This window comes from Acomys minous, assembly GCF_964271855.1.
Source record: "Acomys minous genome assembly, chromosome: 10".
NCBI classification, from domain to species: domain Eukaryota; kingdom Metazoa; phylum Chordata; class Mammalia; order Rodentia; family Muridae; genus Acomys; species Acomys minous.
Genome location: NC_140491.1, coordinates 34277910 through 34294956, shown reverse-complemented (window position 1 = coordinate 34294956; position 17047 = coordinate 34277910). Strand labels below are relative to the sequence as shown.

At 41.5% G+C, this 17047-nt stretch overlaps 1 protein-coding gene across 4 annotated transcripts in view; it reads left to right on the top strand.

Moving 5' to 3' along the window:
- The window catches only part of NSD2 (nuclear receptor binding SET domain protein 2), a 79357-nt gene that overhangs the window by 15397 nt on the left and 46913 nt on the right, over positions 1-17047 (top strand). For all 4 annotated transcript variants that reach the window (XM_084797786.1, XM_084797785.1, XM_084797787.1 and 1 more), the window contains 2 exons: positions 4652-5278; positions 7506-7668. In XM_084797786.1, the coding sequence (XP_084653912.1) occupies positions 4682-5278; positions 7506-7668 (760 nt within the window). In that variant the 5' untranslated portion in view covers positions 4652-4681. The remainder of the gene's footprint in view (positions 1-4651; positions 5279-7505; positions 7669-17047) is intronic.

Here is a 17047-nt window from a genome sequence, read left to right as displayed (position 1 = left end):
TGCTTCTATTCTGAGCTTTATTAAAATATCTTTATTAAACTTAAATATTTTTATTTAAGTATATGAGTGTTTTTTTCCTGCATATGTGCCTTGTGTCCACTGAGGCCAGAAGAGGCTGCTGGATCCCCTGGAACTGGAGTTCCAGGTGATTGTGGGTGGGTACTTAGAATAGAACCCAGGTACTGTGCAAGGTTGGAGGTCCTGTTGGGGAGGTGGAGACATGGCTCAACAGGTAAGGGCACTTCCTGCTTTTGCAGAGGACCTGAGTTTGGTTCCTAACACCCCCCATTTGGGTGGCTTATATACTCCTGTAACTATAGCTTCTGGGGATCCAATGCCCTTTCTGTATTCTGTAGGCACCTTCATTTATGCATAGATCCTACCCCCCACATATGTAATTAAAAACAAAAGCAAATCTTCACATATAAATATTGTTTTAGAATTGCCGACTTTCCTACCTTTGCAGACTTCCTTTCCTTCTGGGTTTATAATCTTGTTAAAGTACCTCCTAGCATTTCTTGGTGAAAGGGCTATGTGCAAGGGCTCCCTTCTGCACATTTGGTATATTCAGCTTAATGTTTGCATGATAACTTATCTGGGAATAAAGTTCTAGTAAAGAAGTTATTTTTCACATGTTGGTCAGAACAATTTTTATTTTTAAGACTTATTTGTTTATTATTATGTACATGGTGTTCTGACTGCATGTACACCTGGCAGGCCAGAAAAGGGCATAAGATCACTTTATAGCTGGGCGGTGGTGGCGCACGCCTTTAATTCCAGTACTTGGGAGGCAGAGGCAGGCGGATCGCTGTGAGTTCGAAGCCAGCCTGGTCTACAAAGTGAGTCTAGGACAGCCAAGGCTACACAGAGAGACCCTGTCTTGAAAAACCAAAAAAAAAAAAAAAAAAAAAAATCACTTTATAGATGGTTGTGAGCCACCATGTGGTTGCTGGGAATTGAACTCAGGAGTTGAACTCAGCAGCCAGTGCTCTTAACCTCTGAGCTATCTCTCTGGCACCCAGAAGACAATTTTTTTGTAGAGTCTCCCTTCCACCTTTACGTGGGCTCCAGGCATTGAATTCAGGTAGGCAGGCTTGTTTTGCTGTTGATTGTTAATCACTTTTATCTGCTGAGTCTCAGAGTCGCCTGCAATTTGTTTTTGGTTTTCCCCCCCATTAAAATTGGTCTTTTTTTTTTTTTTTTAATTTTAAAATTGATCTTAGAGATCTGTGGAACCCTAGTGTCTTGGACATGCTAGGTAAGGGTTTTGTCACTAGGCCATCCTAATTTAGTAATTTCATCCTAACTTTTTTGGTTTCTTAGTAACAAAGATTTTCTCAACTTTCATGTTCTGAAGTTTTGGCATCTATCTGGAGGCCTGTTTGATTTATCTTTCTCTGAGATAGGAAGCTCTTAATATGAATGCCAGGTATCCTTTATTGGCCGTCCTTTAGAAAATTGCCTTTCTCCCATTCTCTGTCTAACTAGAACTCTCTTTAAGATAAAAGCTTCTTGAAGCAGTCTTTGTTTATTTCCAATGGAGATGTATGTATAGGGTAACATGTACATGGTAAAATTCGGCATTTATTATTTAGAAGTGTACATATGGGGTTAGGGGGTGCAGCTCAGTTGTAGATTAAAGGTATATGCCACCTCTGCCCTGTCTGCTTTTTTGTTTGTTTCTTTTTTTCTTTTCAAGCTTAAAAAAAAAATTATTGCCAGGTGGTGGTGATGCATGCCTTTAACCCCAGCACTCAGAAGGCAGAGGCTGGATCTTTGTGAGTTCAAGGACAGCCAGGGTTACACGGAGAAGCCCTGTCTCAAAAAACAAAACAAAACCAACCAACAAACAAAAAAAAACCAAGAACCCACCCAAAAAACCCCAAAGAATCAAGCAAATAAAAATTATGTGTGTGGATGTTTTGTCTTCATGTATGTCTTTGTAATGTGTGCATGCCTCTTACCCAAGAAGCCCAGGATTTAAGATCCTCTGGGATTATAGTAACAGAAGATTGTGAGCCCCTGTGTGGGTGCTGGGGTTTGAACCCTGGGTTCTCTGGAAGAACAGTAAGTGTGCTTAACATTAACTCTGAGCCATATCTCTAGCCCCTGTCCTTGGATTCTGATAAGTCACTATCTGTATTACTGTTCTGTATTTAAATGTATATTTTAAAGTTTTGTTGCTGTAGATTCAATCTAGAATGTTGCACACGCTAGACAAATCCTCCACTAGTAAGCTATATCCTCAGCTCATGATTTATCTATTTATTTACTCACTTTTTAAAATATTTATTTTAATTTTACTAAGTGTATATATCTGTGTGTGGGTATATGCATGCGAATGCAGGTTCCTCTGGAGGCTGGAAACATCAGGTCTTCCCAAATCAGATCTCTCTGGAGCTGGAGTTACAAATTGTTTGTGAGCTGCCCGCTGTGAGTGCTAGGAACTGAGTTGGACTCCTGGAAGAGCAGTGTACACACTTTATCTTTTATTTTTGAAAAAGTTTATTTTGTTTTATATGCGTGTGTGTTATGTCTGTGTGTATGTTTATGCACTAAATGTATGCCTGGTGTCTACAGAGGTCAGAAAGAGAGGGTGTTGGATCCCCAGGAATGGGTTCTGGGTGGTTGTGAGCCAGTGTGTGGGTGCTGGAAATTGAACTTGGGTCCTCTGGAAGAGTAGCCAGTGCTCAACCTGCTGAGCCCCCAGTAAATATCTATGCCTACCAATCATCTCTCCAGCCCAAACTCTTATTTTTGAAATGTACTCTCCATGTAGCTCTGGATTGCCTTGAACTTACAATGTAGCCCGGACTCAATTGAGTCTGTTGAGTGATTTTATATATATATATACACACACATACACACACAAATACACATTTTATTTTCTGTTTTTTAGCAGGTTGAATTATGTAATTTGGTATGAATGTCCTTGTGTGTTTACCATGCTTGGGATTTACTAAGCTAATTCTCTTACCCTGTCTCACTAAATTGGAGGACCCCCCCCACCAACTATTTTTTTCTGCCTCATCCTCTCTTTGAGGGTGGGAATACAGATTTTATTTTGTTCCACAGTATTGTGAAACTGTATTCTTCCTCCTAAATTTTCTTCTTGTTTTTAAAGTTTTGATATTTTTAATCTAGTTAAAATTTTTTTTGACTCTTCAGCATTTTCTCAAATGTGCTTTTGAAAAAGTTTTTGAGAAAGGATCTCTCTTCATAGTTCAGGCTGACCTTGAAACTGTAGACTTTGGGGCTAGAGAGATTGTTCAGTGAGGATCTCAGCTTGAGGCCCAGCACCCATGTCAGGTATCTGTCTATAAGTTGCCCTCTGCAAGCACATGGCACACACACACTAGACATACACATGAATAAAAGTAAATAATACAAGATAAGAATCTCTGTAGACCCGGCTTGCCTTGGATTCAGAGAGATCCTCCTGCCTCTGCCTCCTGAGTGCTGGGATTAAAGGCGTGCACTGCCAGAGCTAGTTTCCAGTATGCAATTAAGGCAGCGTATTAAGGGCTTGGAGGGATTGCTCAGTGGTTAGGAACACTTGCTCCTGTGTAGAGGACCTAGGTTCCGATTCCAGCCCCCACATGGTGGCTCACAGTCATCTTTAATTCCAGTTCCGTGCAATTCCACACCCCCAGCTTCCACAGGCACTAAGCACCCCTGTGGTGCACAGACAGATCTGCAGTCAAAACTTTGGTGTACATAAAATAATACATCTTATCTTTTCTTTCTTTTTTTTTAAACATGATTTCTCTGTGTAGCCCTGGCTGTCCTGGAACTTTGTAGACAAAGCTGGCCTCAAACTCACAGAGATCCACCTGCCACTGCCTCCCTGGATTAAAGGTGTGCGCTACCATGTCCAGCCACCTACAGATTTTCTACTCTCTTTTCACTCGCTTTCAAACTTTTCTCAGTACTTGGGATGAAGCCCAGGGCTTGGTGCATACTAGGCAGCCACTCTACTTCTGAGCACTTCCTAAGCGAGTTTTGAATTTCCTCAGTAGTCCAGAAAGGTCCCAAACAGGTGACTTTTCTACCCTATTCCAGGATAGCAATATACAGTTTTTTTTAATGATGTCTGCTTCTCTGTTGTAATTTTTAGTTATTTTAATTTAAAAAATGTGTATGGGTATTTTGCCTGTGTATTTATGCGCCACAAGTGTGCCTAGTACCTGTGGAGGCCAGAGGGGTTGTCAGATCCTTGGAGCTGGAGTTGGAGGTGGTTGTGAGCCACCATGTTGCTGAGAACTGAAACTGGGTCGTCTGCCAGAGCTTTAGCCCACAAGTTAAATTCTTAAGTTCAGCACCCTTCTGTATTAGTTGTTGTTGGTAGTGGTATACCTGGGCTTTGCTCTTCCATATGATTTTACATATGGTTTGCATATCATGATTTCTTTTCAGTTGTATTTTGTGATACTAAAATTGCCTTCTACAACCTAATTTATTTTATAAGACATCATGAAAAAGAAAAAAAGAAAAAAAAAGACATGAATTGCCTCAGTAGACAAAACAGAATAAAACCCAACTCTGACAAAGTTATAGAGATATTGGCATACTTATCCTAGGTTTAAAATGTAATATGTTGCTTTTTTTCTTCTTCCATATATTTTTTTATTTTATTTTTTTAATGCTGTAGTGCTCTAAGAATCAAAGCCATCTAGGCTGGATGGAATTTAGCATCAGAAAAAGTCCTCTTTCTGTTCAGAAAGTTGTAAAGTGCATGAAGATGAAGCAGGCACCAGAAATCCTTGGCAGTGCAAATGGAAAGACTCAGAACTGTGAAGTGAATCACGAATGTTCTGTATTCATCAGCAAAGCTCAACTTTCTAACAGCCTGCAGGAGGGGGTTATGCAGAAATTTAATGGACATGATGCACTCCCCTTTCTTCCAGCTGAGAAGTTGAAAGATCTTACTTCCCGAGTGTTTAATGGAGAACCTGGTGCTCATGATGCTAAATTGTGTTTTGAGTCCCAGGAAGTGAAAGGAATTGGGACACCTCCCAATACTACCCCTATCAAAAATGGCTCTCCAGAAATTAAACTGAAAATCACCAAAACATACATGAATGGGAAACCGCTCTTTGAATCTTCAATTTGTGGTGACAGTGCTGCTGACGTGGCTCAGTCAGAAGAAAACGGACAAAAATCGGATAATAAGACTAGGAGGAACAGGAAGAGGAGCATAAAATATGACTCTTTACTGGAGCAAGGCCTTGTGGAAGCTGCTTTAGTGTCCAAGATCTCAAGTCCTGCAGACAAAAAGGTATTTGTGAAGGATTCTGGTGGGTTATGTGGCAATGAATGGTGAGCGTGAGACCCTTGTGGAACACCTTAGAGTGTGTGGCGGGGGTGGAAGGGGTGGGAGCACCCACGACGCTGGCAATGCTGTCTTAGGACTTTGGTCCGGTTCAGGGGCATGCTCAGTGAGGCTTGGCTTCTGACTGGGTTGTTGGACATTGCCTTTAGGTGCCAGGGCCATAAGTTATGTCTAGTGAGTTAGCCTTAAAAAGCCAAATGTGGTCCACAACACTCAAAAGACAGGTAGGCGGATCTCTGAATTCCATTAAGATCCTATCTGAAAAAACAAGAGCAACAGTTTCTGAATCGAAGACTGTCAGTTTTCATAACCTTGTTAGGTCTACTGTTCTTGTGGGTTCCATCTCAGGTATTTTTAGGCTGACTTGTCGAGACATACACTAAATTTAAGTCTGTGTCATCTAGTGAAAGTGGAGCAGAGCTGTGCTATGCAGAGGTGCTGCTTCATCCTTTCTGCATATGCCACTGTCTACTCTGTGGTCTCTTAACCAAGTGGTTGAGGCAGCCCTCCTTGACAGCTGGGCTATGTCACACACCTCCTTATTCTTGGTTTTTAGTGCAGAGCCTAGCACTTTATTTGTAAGCAGGCATGTGCTGATTCATCTATCAAAGGCTGAGGAGGAAAAGTCCTGACTTCAGGTAGAAGATCATGTAGGTCTTATTCTGTTAGGTGGTTTATGTCACCAGTGTCATAAAAGCGTTCTGCAGGGTGGTCCTGACACTTGAGTGAGTATAGATCATGTAAAACAGCTAAGTGACCTTAGCCTTGGTAGGAGGAATGAGGGACATAAAGCAGATCCCTGGAGGTACCAGGTGTTGGACTCTCAGTGGTACACTGAGAAAACTCAGGACAGGTAAGTTGAAACTCATAAGAATTGTGGGCATCATGAAAGTTGGAATATTTAGTTTAAAATTGTAGTTACAAAATTTTGTTTAGAATTACCACAGATAAAGAACAGTTGAAATTTTTTTGACATCCTTAAAACCACAAAAAGTACTTTGAGACTTTAAAACCAGTGTTTTTTGAGGAACTGTTCCATTCTTGCTAATGTAATTCCAAAGGTAAATCTTTGTTTTTCTGTGTGTGTGTGTGTGTGTGTGTGTGTGTGTGTGTGTCTGTGTCTGTGTCTGTGTCTGTGTAGGTGTAGGGTGGGGTGGGCATGATTTCACTATGTAGCCCTGGCCTGGAACTCATAGATTCCTGCTTGTCTCTGCTTCCTAAGTGCTGGGATTTGGAATTAAAGATATGGACCACCATGCCCACCACAAAGGTAAATCTTTTAAAGACCAGTATAACAACCAAGGCTGATTTAGAGGGCTTGGGATGTGCCTGTAGATGTAATGAACCTCATACTTCCACAGTTCTTTGAAGAAATCTGTCCATATTGTCACAGACTGGACTTTTCTTCCTAGCTCTGCCACTTGATTACCCTCTACTGTACAGTGAGGTAGTCCTGAGATGCTGTGCATTCATTTGAGCTAACATCTCTTGAAAGTATAATACGAATCTCCAGTAGCCTTCACTACCATGCTCACAAGTCTATAACAGCCAGTGAGATTTGTAGTTACGTAACAAGAGCAGGACCTAGAGTGGCTTGGGGAAGAATTTCCCTTAAGAGAGGATGCTCAATTTGCCCATGTTCCAGAGACTGAGCTTAAGAGAGCTTTGAGCAGTCAGAGCATGTGCTCAACATGGGTGCAGAGTGCTTGTCTCTACACTAGTGGTGGGCCTAGGGCCCTGCTTAAGCACAGGAGGCTGATATGTTGATTGGGGCGTATATTGTCAAAGACCAACTATCAGGTATGTATGTGGACATGGTAAGGGGCAATATGTTTTGAGGGTTTTGTAAATAAAGCACCAACTCTGTAATACTAAGAACTCGCTGTATGTCAGGCCTTATGATAATGCTTTAGGTGGAAATGAGAGAAAACAATTATGAGAAGTAATTGACATTGAAGATGAATACATTTAAGAGAATTGTTCTCTGAAGATCAGGGCCTTAAGCATTGAAGACAAGTGCTCTTCCAGTGAGTTATATCCCCAGTCTTCTCCATACTATACATTTTGAACCTTTAATCAACTTCTGATCAGTACTTGTTCTTTTATACCTAGAAGGCTGAATTTAAGGATAATTACTGAATGTTAATATTTGTCTTTTGATTTTCACTTTCAGATTCCAGCTAAGAAGGAATCCTGTCCAAATACTGGCAAAGACAGAGACTTGTTGTTGAAATACAACGTAGGTGATTTGGTATGGTCCAAAGTGTCAGGTTACCCTTGGTGGCCTTGCATGGTTTCTGCTGATCCGCTCCTTCACAACCATACCAAACTTAAAGGTACGGAATTTTGACTCTTTCTTTTTTTTTCCCCCATCTTCCTCTTCTGTACCAAACCTTTCTAATTTGTGTGTTTCTTTCTTATGTTTTGCTTTAGAGGCCTTACTAGCTACTTTCACAGCTTTGCCCAAGGAGATGATCAGATCAGATATGACTCATTCATTTCTTAAATATAGGCTTCATCTGATTGAACTGGTACAAACAGGGAAACACTTTAAGAAAATTTATTTTAGATTTAATTTATTTTATATGAATGTTTTGCACATGTGTATGTACATGAACCACATAATTACCTGGAGCTCATGATGTCAGAAGGCAGCATCGGCTCCTTTGAAACTGCAATTAGGGGATGTTGTGAGGTACTCTGTGGGTGTTAAGAACTGAACTGGAGTCCTCTAGAAGAACAAGTGCTTTAAACTATCGAGCCATCTCTCTAGCTGGGGAAACAGCCTTTACTTTGTATTAGCTCCAGGTTGTGTGCCAATATATTTAGATATATAGTGATTGCTTATTTGTAGATTAATATTTTATAATATATTAAGTTTGAAATATAGAAAATCTCCATTTATGGCCTGGGTGTGGTGGTGCATGCCTTTAATCCCAGCACTCAGGAGACAGAGGCAGGTCTGAGTTTGAGGCCAGCCTGGTCTACAGAGTGAGTTCTAGGACAGCTAGAGCACAGAGAAACTTTGTCTCAACAAAACAAAACAAAACAAACAAAAACAAACCCCAAACCCCATAAAACCCCTCTTATTTTATTAGTTTTGGGAAGGGAAGAGAAAGTTAGAGATGATAGTCTTTGACTTAGAAAACTTGAATAAATTGGCTCATGAGACAGCAAAAGAACATATTTAAAATGTTGTGCTATTGATTCAAAGCAAATACTTTAAAATAATTTAGCCCATAACTATGTTAATTGTATAAGAAAACCTGCAGAATGCAGTTTGAGAGGAAAAGTAACAAAGGATCATGTGGCTTGAATGTTTGGTTAGTGTAGCTCAAGCTGGCCTTGTGAGACTCATGCTCCTCCTGCTTCTGCCTCTAGTGCGAGGTGTGTGGTCCTGTGCCTGGCTTTGCAGAGTTCTTACAGAGTAAGATTTTGACTGGAAAAGTTTATGCTTTTGACCTCAGAAATGTGGCAACCATTGTTGTGACTGTCAGAGGTTGACATTCGGGACCAGAGCTGCTGCTGGTCTTGTGTGGTCCTTTGTGGTATACCCAAGCATGTACCTCCTGGTCTTTAGCCACAGTCTTGAGGTCTGACAGGAGTGATGCCTTGCTCCCATTTGGTTTGGGTCATTACCTGCATGCCACATAGGTTTGTTGGCTGGTTGTGGTGAGGTAGTTGCCGAGAATGACATAGGGGTGTATCTTCTGCCAAGTGTGGACTGGAGGGATGTGCTCAAGATAATGAGAACCCAAGTACCTTGCTGTGTCTTACTTTTGCTCCTGTCCTAAGGGTGTAGGGTTTTGTTGTGGTGATGAGAGACAGTTACAGTCTATAGGGCTGATTGCCAGAGGGGAACCTATAGTTTTGTCTCCTTGGAGGATTTTGATATTCTTTTTCCAGAATGAGGTAATTTCTTTCCAAGGAGCTCAGGGAACTCTGGGATACACTTCAAGGTATCCAGATGAGAAATGTGCATCCTTCTGAAGAAGCATGAACCCTCCTTGTGTCATTCAGCCTTGGTGCAGCCATGTGTGGGGGTTACCTGAGAAGCTGTCAAAACAGCTTCCTGTTCAAAACAGTAAATCTCCTGACTTCTGCATCATTTTTACACTAGAATATCTGGAGGTTTTAGTCTGTTTATACCGAATGGTGTTAAAAAGTTTTTACCAAGGGATGGCAAGATGGCTCAGTGTTTAAAAGATACTTGGGACCAATCCTGATGACCAGACTTTGATGTCTGGATCTCAGTGGTGGATGGAAAAAAAATGTGCACATTGTGACATGCATATGAACATGGAGAAAAAACACACAGAATAAATAAGTATAAAATACTTATTTTTCTTTCTGAGATAGAGTATTTGCCATCTTCTATTTGTATTTTTTGTCAGCTTCTACTTGACTTGGTTTGGGGCTTTGGTGCCTAACCAAGGTCTGAATCAGCCTTAAGCATGCTAATGCCTAGCCTTTGTCCCTTATAGCTCTGTGGTCTTTTGTTCATGGACTTTCTCTGTTTTATTCTTTTTTCTGTAAATACCTGGCCTTGCTTGCATTTAAAGCTTTTCTTTTTTCCCAGATTTAGCTCTGAGGTAGTCTTGTGGGATCTACTCTGTGCATAAATGGTTATATCAACTCAGTAGGTTCTGAAGAATCTGGATAGTCTCTGAGCAAACCTCTTTAGCTCAGAGGGTCAGGTGTCACACTGTGGTCTGTCTTGATGAGAAAACAAAGGGTCATAGTATACAATTGGACTGTAGGATATTTAGAGGCAACCAGGCTCTCCTAGGTGTACAAAGGGGCAGGGGTCAGTGATAAGCATTTTCATTTAGATTGTGATCCGTGAGATTAAAGGTATGCACCACCACTACCTGACTACTTTTATTATCTTTGTGTGTGTGTGTGTGTGTGTGTGTGTGTGTGTGTGTGTGTGTGTGTGTGTGTGTGTGTCTATCTGGGAGTATGTGCATATAAGTGTAGTAACCTAGGAGGCCAGAGGCTAGGAATTCCCTTACAGGTGTTGTAAGCCACTATGTGGGTTCTAGGAATTGAATTTGAGTCCTCTAGAAGAACTGCAAACACTCTAAACTGCTGAGCGATCTCTTCAGCTTCCAAATAAAATTCTTACATGTGAAAGATGCTCATAAAAAAGGAAAAAACAGGGTAGGGGTAGGGGTGGCGGCTGGAGACATGGCTTAGCCATTAAGAACAATGTCTGCTCTTCCAGAGGTCCTGAGTTCAATTCCTGGCGACCACATGGTGGCTCACAACCATCTATACTGGGATCTGATGCCCTCTTCTGGCATGCAAGAGTACACACAGATAGAGCACTTATATACAATAAACAAATAAATCTTTTAAAAAGAAAAAAAAAAGTTGAGCATGTGATAGTTTGAGGCCAGTCTGGTCTATAGAGTGAGTTCCAGGACAGCCAGGACTACACAGAAAGACTCTCTCCCCCCCACCAAAGAAAAGGAAAGAAAAAGAAAATTAGGTAATGGTGTCAATTAAAAAATTATTTTGTATTTTATGAATATGAGTGCTCTGTCTTTATGTACATCAGAAGAAGACATCCCATTGCAGATGGTTGTGAGCCGCCATGTGGTTGCTGGGAACTGAACTCAGGACCTCTAGAAGAGCACTTTGGAAATACTTTACTGAAGTCAAGTGTGGTGGTTTATGTCTGTAATCCTAGCACTGAGGAGATGCTATATAAAAAAAAGGATTGCAAGTTGAGGTCAGCCTAAGCTACATTGTGAGCTCCTGTCTAAAAGAAGAAGAAGTGCTTGGGCATGGTGGCACACACCTTTCACCCCAGCATCGAAGAGCCAGAGACTGTTGGATCTCTTGAGGCCAGCCTGGTCTCCATAGCAAGTTCCAGGCAGGCCAGGGCTACATAGTGAGACCTTGTCTCAAGAAAAAAGTAGGAGTTCAAAGAGATATCTTAGCAGTTTTGCTCACAGGTTGCTCTTTCAAGAGATCCTCACTCAGTTCATGTCATACACATGGCTAGCTGTATGTAACTGTCTATATAACCTAAACCGTCTTAGCTATAGTCATCCAGTGCCCTCTTTTGGTGTGGATATATGCAGACAAAATACCCATACATGAACAATTCATAAGTAAATCTTTAAAAAAATAACATTATTTTACAGACTTTGGTCCAAGCTGATATATCAGAATTCTCTTTTCTGTGTTATTGTTTCTATTATTTTATTAAAAAAAATTTTTTTTTGAGACAGGGTTTCTCTGTGTAGCCTTGGCTGTCCTGGACTCACTTTGTAGACCAGGCTGGCCTCGAACTTAAAGAGATCAACCTGTCTCTGCCTCCCGAGTGCTGAGATTAAAGGCATGGGCCACCACTGCCTGGCTACTTTTTTTTTTTTTTTTTTTTGAGACAGTTTCTCTGTGTAGCTCTGACTGGCCTGGTCTCTTATCAACCAGACTGACCTAAACTTGCAGAGGTCTACCTGAATCTGCCTCCTTAGTACTGAGATTAAACATGTGAGGCATCACTCTTGGATAGTTGTTATGTTTCTTTCCTCCTTAAAAAAAAACAACAAAAAAACCCACCAACAACAAAAGCTTTTAAGTTATGTGTATATGTCTATGTGCATGTGAATGCAAGTTCTCATGGAGACAGAGGCATCAGATTGTTGTTTTTAAATTATCTGTACCTGCCTAGTAATTTTTTATTATCAGTATGCCTGGCTAGCAATGAATCAAGACACAGACACCTCTTATATTTTAAAATAGCCTTAGTTAACTTGGGGCAGAGCAGACATTAATCCGCTAAACTACTTTCCAAAGTGGGGCACGTATCCCATACCTCCTCCAATCCCATGCCGTCTGCTTCTAGTAATTTCTATCCAGCTACCTCCCATCCATAACCCCAAATACTTGCTAATGTTCTTCATCTGGGCTAAATTTCCATCCACTGTCGTCACCTGTTTCTCTTCATCTAACCCATGGCGTCCGTCCTCTCTTCCTTCTCCTCCTCCTAGGCTCTGTCTTCTTCTTTCCAGAATTCTTCTGTCTCTCTAAGCCTGGGAACCTTAGCCACACCTCAGTTACCCTGCCCAGGTGAGATGGCTTTTTATTAATCAATAGGTGGGTCACAGAGACGGCAAGCAGCAATTAGCATCAAAATACATTAGACCATCTTCCAACAATTCCCCTTTTTTGTCTAAATAAAAAGGCTATTTTCTTTAAACTTTTATTTTTTAAAAAAGGTTTGTTTATTTGTTATTATGTATACAGAGCACTGCCTGCATGTACACCTGCAGGCCAGAGAAAGGCACCAGATCTCATTATAGATGGTTGTGAGCCACCATGTGGTTGCTGGGAATTGAACTCATGACCTCTGGAAGAGCAGTCAGTGCTCTTAACCGCTGAGCCATCTCTCCAGCCCCATTTCTTTAATTTTTAAAATAGCCTTTGCATAAAAATATATTAGACCATCCCCTAATATCAGATTCCCCTAGAGTTACAGGTGGTTGTGAGCCATAGGGTGTGGGTGCTGGGAACAGAACTCAGGTCCTTTGGAAGGGCATCAAGTTGATGCTGTTGAGCTATCTCTCTAGCCTGACTTTTTTTTTTTTGAGACAAGATATCTCTGGGTAGCCTTGGCTCTTGGCTCTCCTGGATTCACTTTGTATACCAGGCTGGCCTTGAACTCACAGCTACCTGCTTCTGCCTCCCCCCTCCCCCCCAGTGCTGGGATTACAGGTGTGTGCCATCACGCCCAGCTGACATTAAGGTTTTTTTTTCCCCCGAGACAGGGCTTCTCTGTGTAGCCTTGGCTGTTCTGGACTTGCTTTGTAGACGAGGCTGGCCTTGAACTCTCAGCAATCCTCTTGCCTCTGCCTCCCAAGGGCTGGGATTAAAGGCGTGCACCACCACGCCTGGCTTACATTAAGTATTTTAAAACATCATTTAAAATAATATTAATTCAAAGCCATTAATTCTAGCACTTGGGAGACAGAGACAAGTAGATCTCTTAGCTTGAGGCCATTCTGATCTACAAAGCTAGTTTCAGGACAGCCAAGGCTACGCAGAGAAACTGTGGCTTGAAACACAACAAAAAGTTAATATTAATTCATCATATATACTATAAAAGATTTTCTTCATTATGAAACTATGACACACATCTATGTTTATTTTCCTTACTAAGATTAAAAGTACTGGAAAAATCCACAAACTGCTCAACAGGCCTCTTGTTCTTTTTTACAAGTTTCTTAGTAGCTTAGAGTAACTATATACAATGGGTTTCATTATTACATTTTCATATATTTTGATGATATTCACCTCCATTACTCTCTTTTGTCTTCCTGTTACCCACTTCCCAGCTAGTCCTCTTACTTTAATGTCTTTTTTTTTCTTTCTTTTTTAGACAAGGTTTCTCTGTGTAGCCTTGGTTGGTCTGGATTCTCTTTGTATACCAGCCTGGTCTTGAACTCACAGAGATCAGACTACCTCTGCCTCCGAAGTGCTGGGATTAAAGGTGTGCGCCACCCTGCCCTGCCTGTCTCTGTGTAGTCTTGGCTGTCCTGGACTCGCTTTGTAGACCAGGCTGGTCTCGAACTCACAGAGATCGGCCTGCCTCTGCCTCCGTAATGCTGGGATTAAAGGCATGCACCACCACGCCTGGCTCTGGCCTTTCTATTTTAAGGAAAGCTAGACCAATTAGTTTAATTTGCATTACTTATAAAACATGGGAAATGGGTTGTTTACCTTTACCATAACATAAATTTCTTTTCTTTTTTTTTTTTTTTTTGGTTTTTTGAGACAAGGTTTCTCTGTGTAGCCTTGGCTGTCCTAGACTCGCTTTGTAGACCAGGCTGGCCTCGAACTCACAGCGATCCGCCTGCCTCTGCCTCCCGAGTGCTGGGATTAAAGGTGTGCGCCACCACGCCTGGCCTATAAATTTCTTTTTTTAAAGATTGATTTCTTTATGTATATAAACGCTTTATTGCATGTATGCCTGTGTGAAGAAGAGAGCATCAGATAGAAGAGGGTACCAAATTCCATTATAGATGGTTGTGAGGCACCGTGTGGTTGCTGGGAATTGAACTCTGGGCTTTTAGATGCACAGCCACTGCTCTTAACCACTGAACCATCTCTCTTGCCCTAGAATAGACTTCTTCTTCTTTTTTTTTTTTTTTTTTTTTTGGTTTTTCGAGACAGGGTCTCTCTGTGTTAGCCTTGGCTGTCCTGGACTCACTTTGTAGACCAGGCTGGCCTCGAACTCACAACGATCCTCCCACCTCTGCCTCCCGAGTGCTGGGATTAAAGGCATGCGCCACCACGCCCGGCCTAGAATAGACTTCTTAATAGTAGCTTATAATCACTGTTCTTGAATCTTCAAGGCATTTTCTTCTTCCTTCTTTTTCTTTTCTTTTTTCTTGTTTCTCTGTATAAGGTTTCTCTGCATAGACCTGACTGTCCTGGATTTGCTTTGTAGGCCAGGCTGGCCTTGAATTCACAGAAATGCACCTGTCTCTACCTCTGGAATGCTGAGATTAAAGGCGTGCACCATCATGCCCTGTCTCTTCAAGGCATTTTCTTTTCTGGGTTATTTATTGTGTATACACTATTTTGCCTGCATGTATTCCTGCACGCCAGAAGATGGCACCGGATCTCATTATAGATGGTTGTGAGCCACCATGTGGTTGCTGTGAATTTAATGTGGGACCTTTGGAAGAGCAGACAGTGCTCTTAATCTCAGAGCCATGTCTCTAGTCCTCAAGGCATTTTTTTTTTTTTTTTTGGTTTTTCGAGACAAGATTTCTCTGAGATAGCTTTGGCTGGCCTAGACTCACTTTGTAGACCAGGCTGACCTCGAACTCACAGTGATCCGCCTGCCTCTGCCTCCCAAGTGCTGGGATTAAAGGCGTGCCCCACCATGCCCGGCTTGGGGACTTCAAGGCATTTTTAATGTTCATATTTCTAAACAAATCAAATTGTACTGAGTGACAAATATTTGCCCACTATGTTTAAGGGTCTGAATGTGATACCCAACATCATAAAAACAAAGCATATATGTATGTGTATGTATTTGGCATGGTGGCACACTCCTTTAATTCCAGCACTGGGAGGCAGTGACAGATGGATCTCTACGAGTTCAAGGCCAGTCAGGTCTACATAGTGAGACCTTTGTCTCAAAAAACAACACCAAAACATTTAAAAGTAATCCTAAAAATTTCACATTTAATCCTAACACTTAGGAGGCAGAGACAAGTAGATCTCTGAGTTTGAGGCTAGCCTGATCTACAAAGTGAGTTCTAGGACAGCCAGAGCTACACAGAGAAACTCTGTCTTGGAAAAAAAAAGTAATGAAAAATTGACAGCAAAAAGTTAACTCCTGTCTTCCCCTCCCCAACTGAGAGATAGTTGAGACCATAGCAGGATATTGGGTATCTTGCTCTTTTCACTCTTTACCCTTTTACTTTGAGAAAGTTTCTTATTCAACCTGGAGCTAAGTTGACAGAAAACCCCAGTGACCCTCTTGTCCCTGTCCCACCATAGCTTGGGGGTTATAGGGTATGTTTTGTGCCCATACCTGACTAACTACGATATGTCTCTTTTGTTCATTTGTTTCGTTAGTTGGTGGTTTTTTGAGGCAATGTCTCATGTAGCTGTGGCTGACCTAGAACTCACTGTGTAGACCAGATTTGGTTTCAAACTTACAGAGAACCTCCTGTCTCTGCCTCCTAAGTCTGAGGTTAGAGGTGTGCACCACTACTCTTGCCTGAGTAAATTCTTTTTTCTTTTCATCTCTCTAAAGGCTATTGTCTGGGTATGGGATCTCTTGGACTGATGCTGTAGGTTTCTTTCAAGAATAAATACTGCTCATATTAATATTTCTTTCTAGATTCCTTATCTTAAACCTTTTGGCTTTTTAAGGTTTATTTGTGTGTGTGTGTGTGTGTGTGTGTGTGTGTGTGTGTGTGTGTGTGTGTGTGTATTTGCATTTGCATGCTCTAGATTTCCAGATGAAGTTACAGCTACTTGTTAGATACCAGATGAGGGTGCTGATAACTGAATTTGGGTTCTTTATAAGAACAAGAACCATTTCAACCATTTAGTCATTTCCATAGCCACTACCTCAACTTTGGAGAAAGACTTACTTTATGCTGTGTGACTGTGTGACTGTGTTTATGTATGTGCACTCTGTGTGCCTAGTGCTGAAGGAGGCTAGAGGAAGCACTCTATTCCCTGAAACAAGAGTCATGGACAGTTTTCAGTTACTATGTGGGTTCTAGGGACTGACTTGACCTGAGTCTTCTGCAAGAAGAGCAAGTTCTCTTAAGCACTGAGCCATCTCTCTGGCCTTAAAAAATATTTTTAAAAACTTTTTAAAAAAACTTTATATGTATGAGTGTTTGTCTGAATGTGTGTTTGTGGATCATATGCATATAATACCCGTGGAGGCCAGAGGAGGGCATCATATCCCTGGAAATGGAGTTACAGATGGTTGTGAGCTGCCATGTGGGTGTTTGGAATCGAACCCAGACATACAAGCAGGCAAAATATTTACGTACATAAAATAATGAAAATAATGACAGGCGGTGGTGGCGCATGCCTTTAAATCCCAGAACTTGGGAGGCAGAGGCAGAGGCAGAGGCAGGTAGATCTCTGTAAGCTCGTGGCCAGCCTGGTCTACAAAGTAAGTCCAGGATAGCCAAGGCTACTCAGAGAAACCCTGTCTTGAAA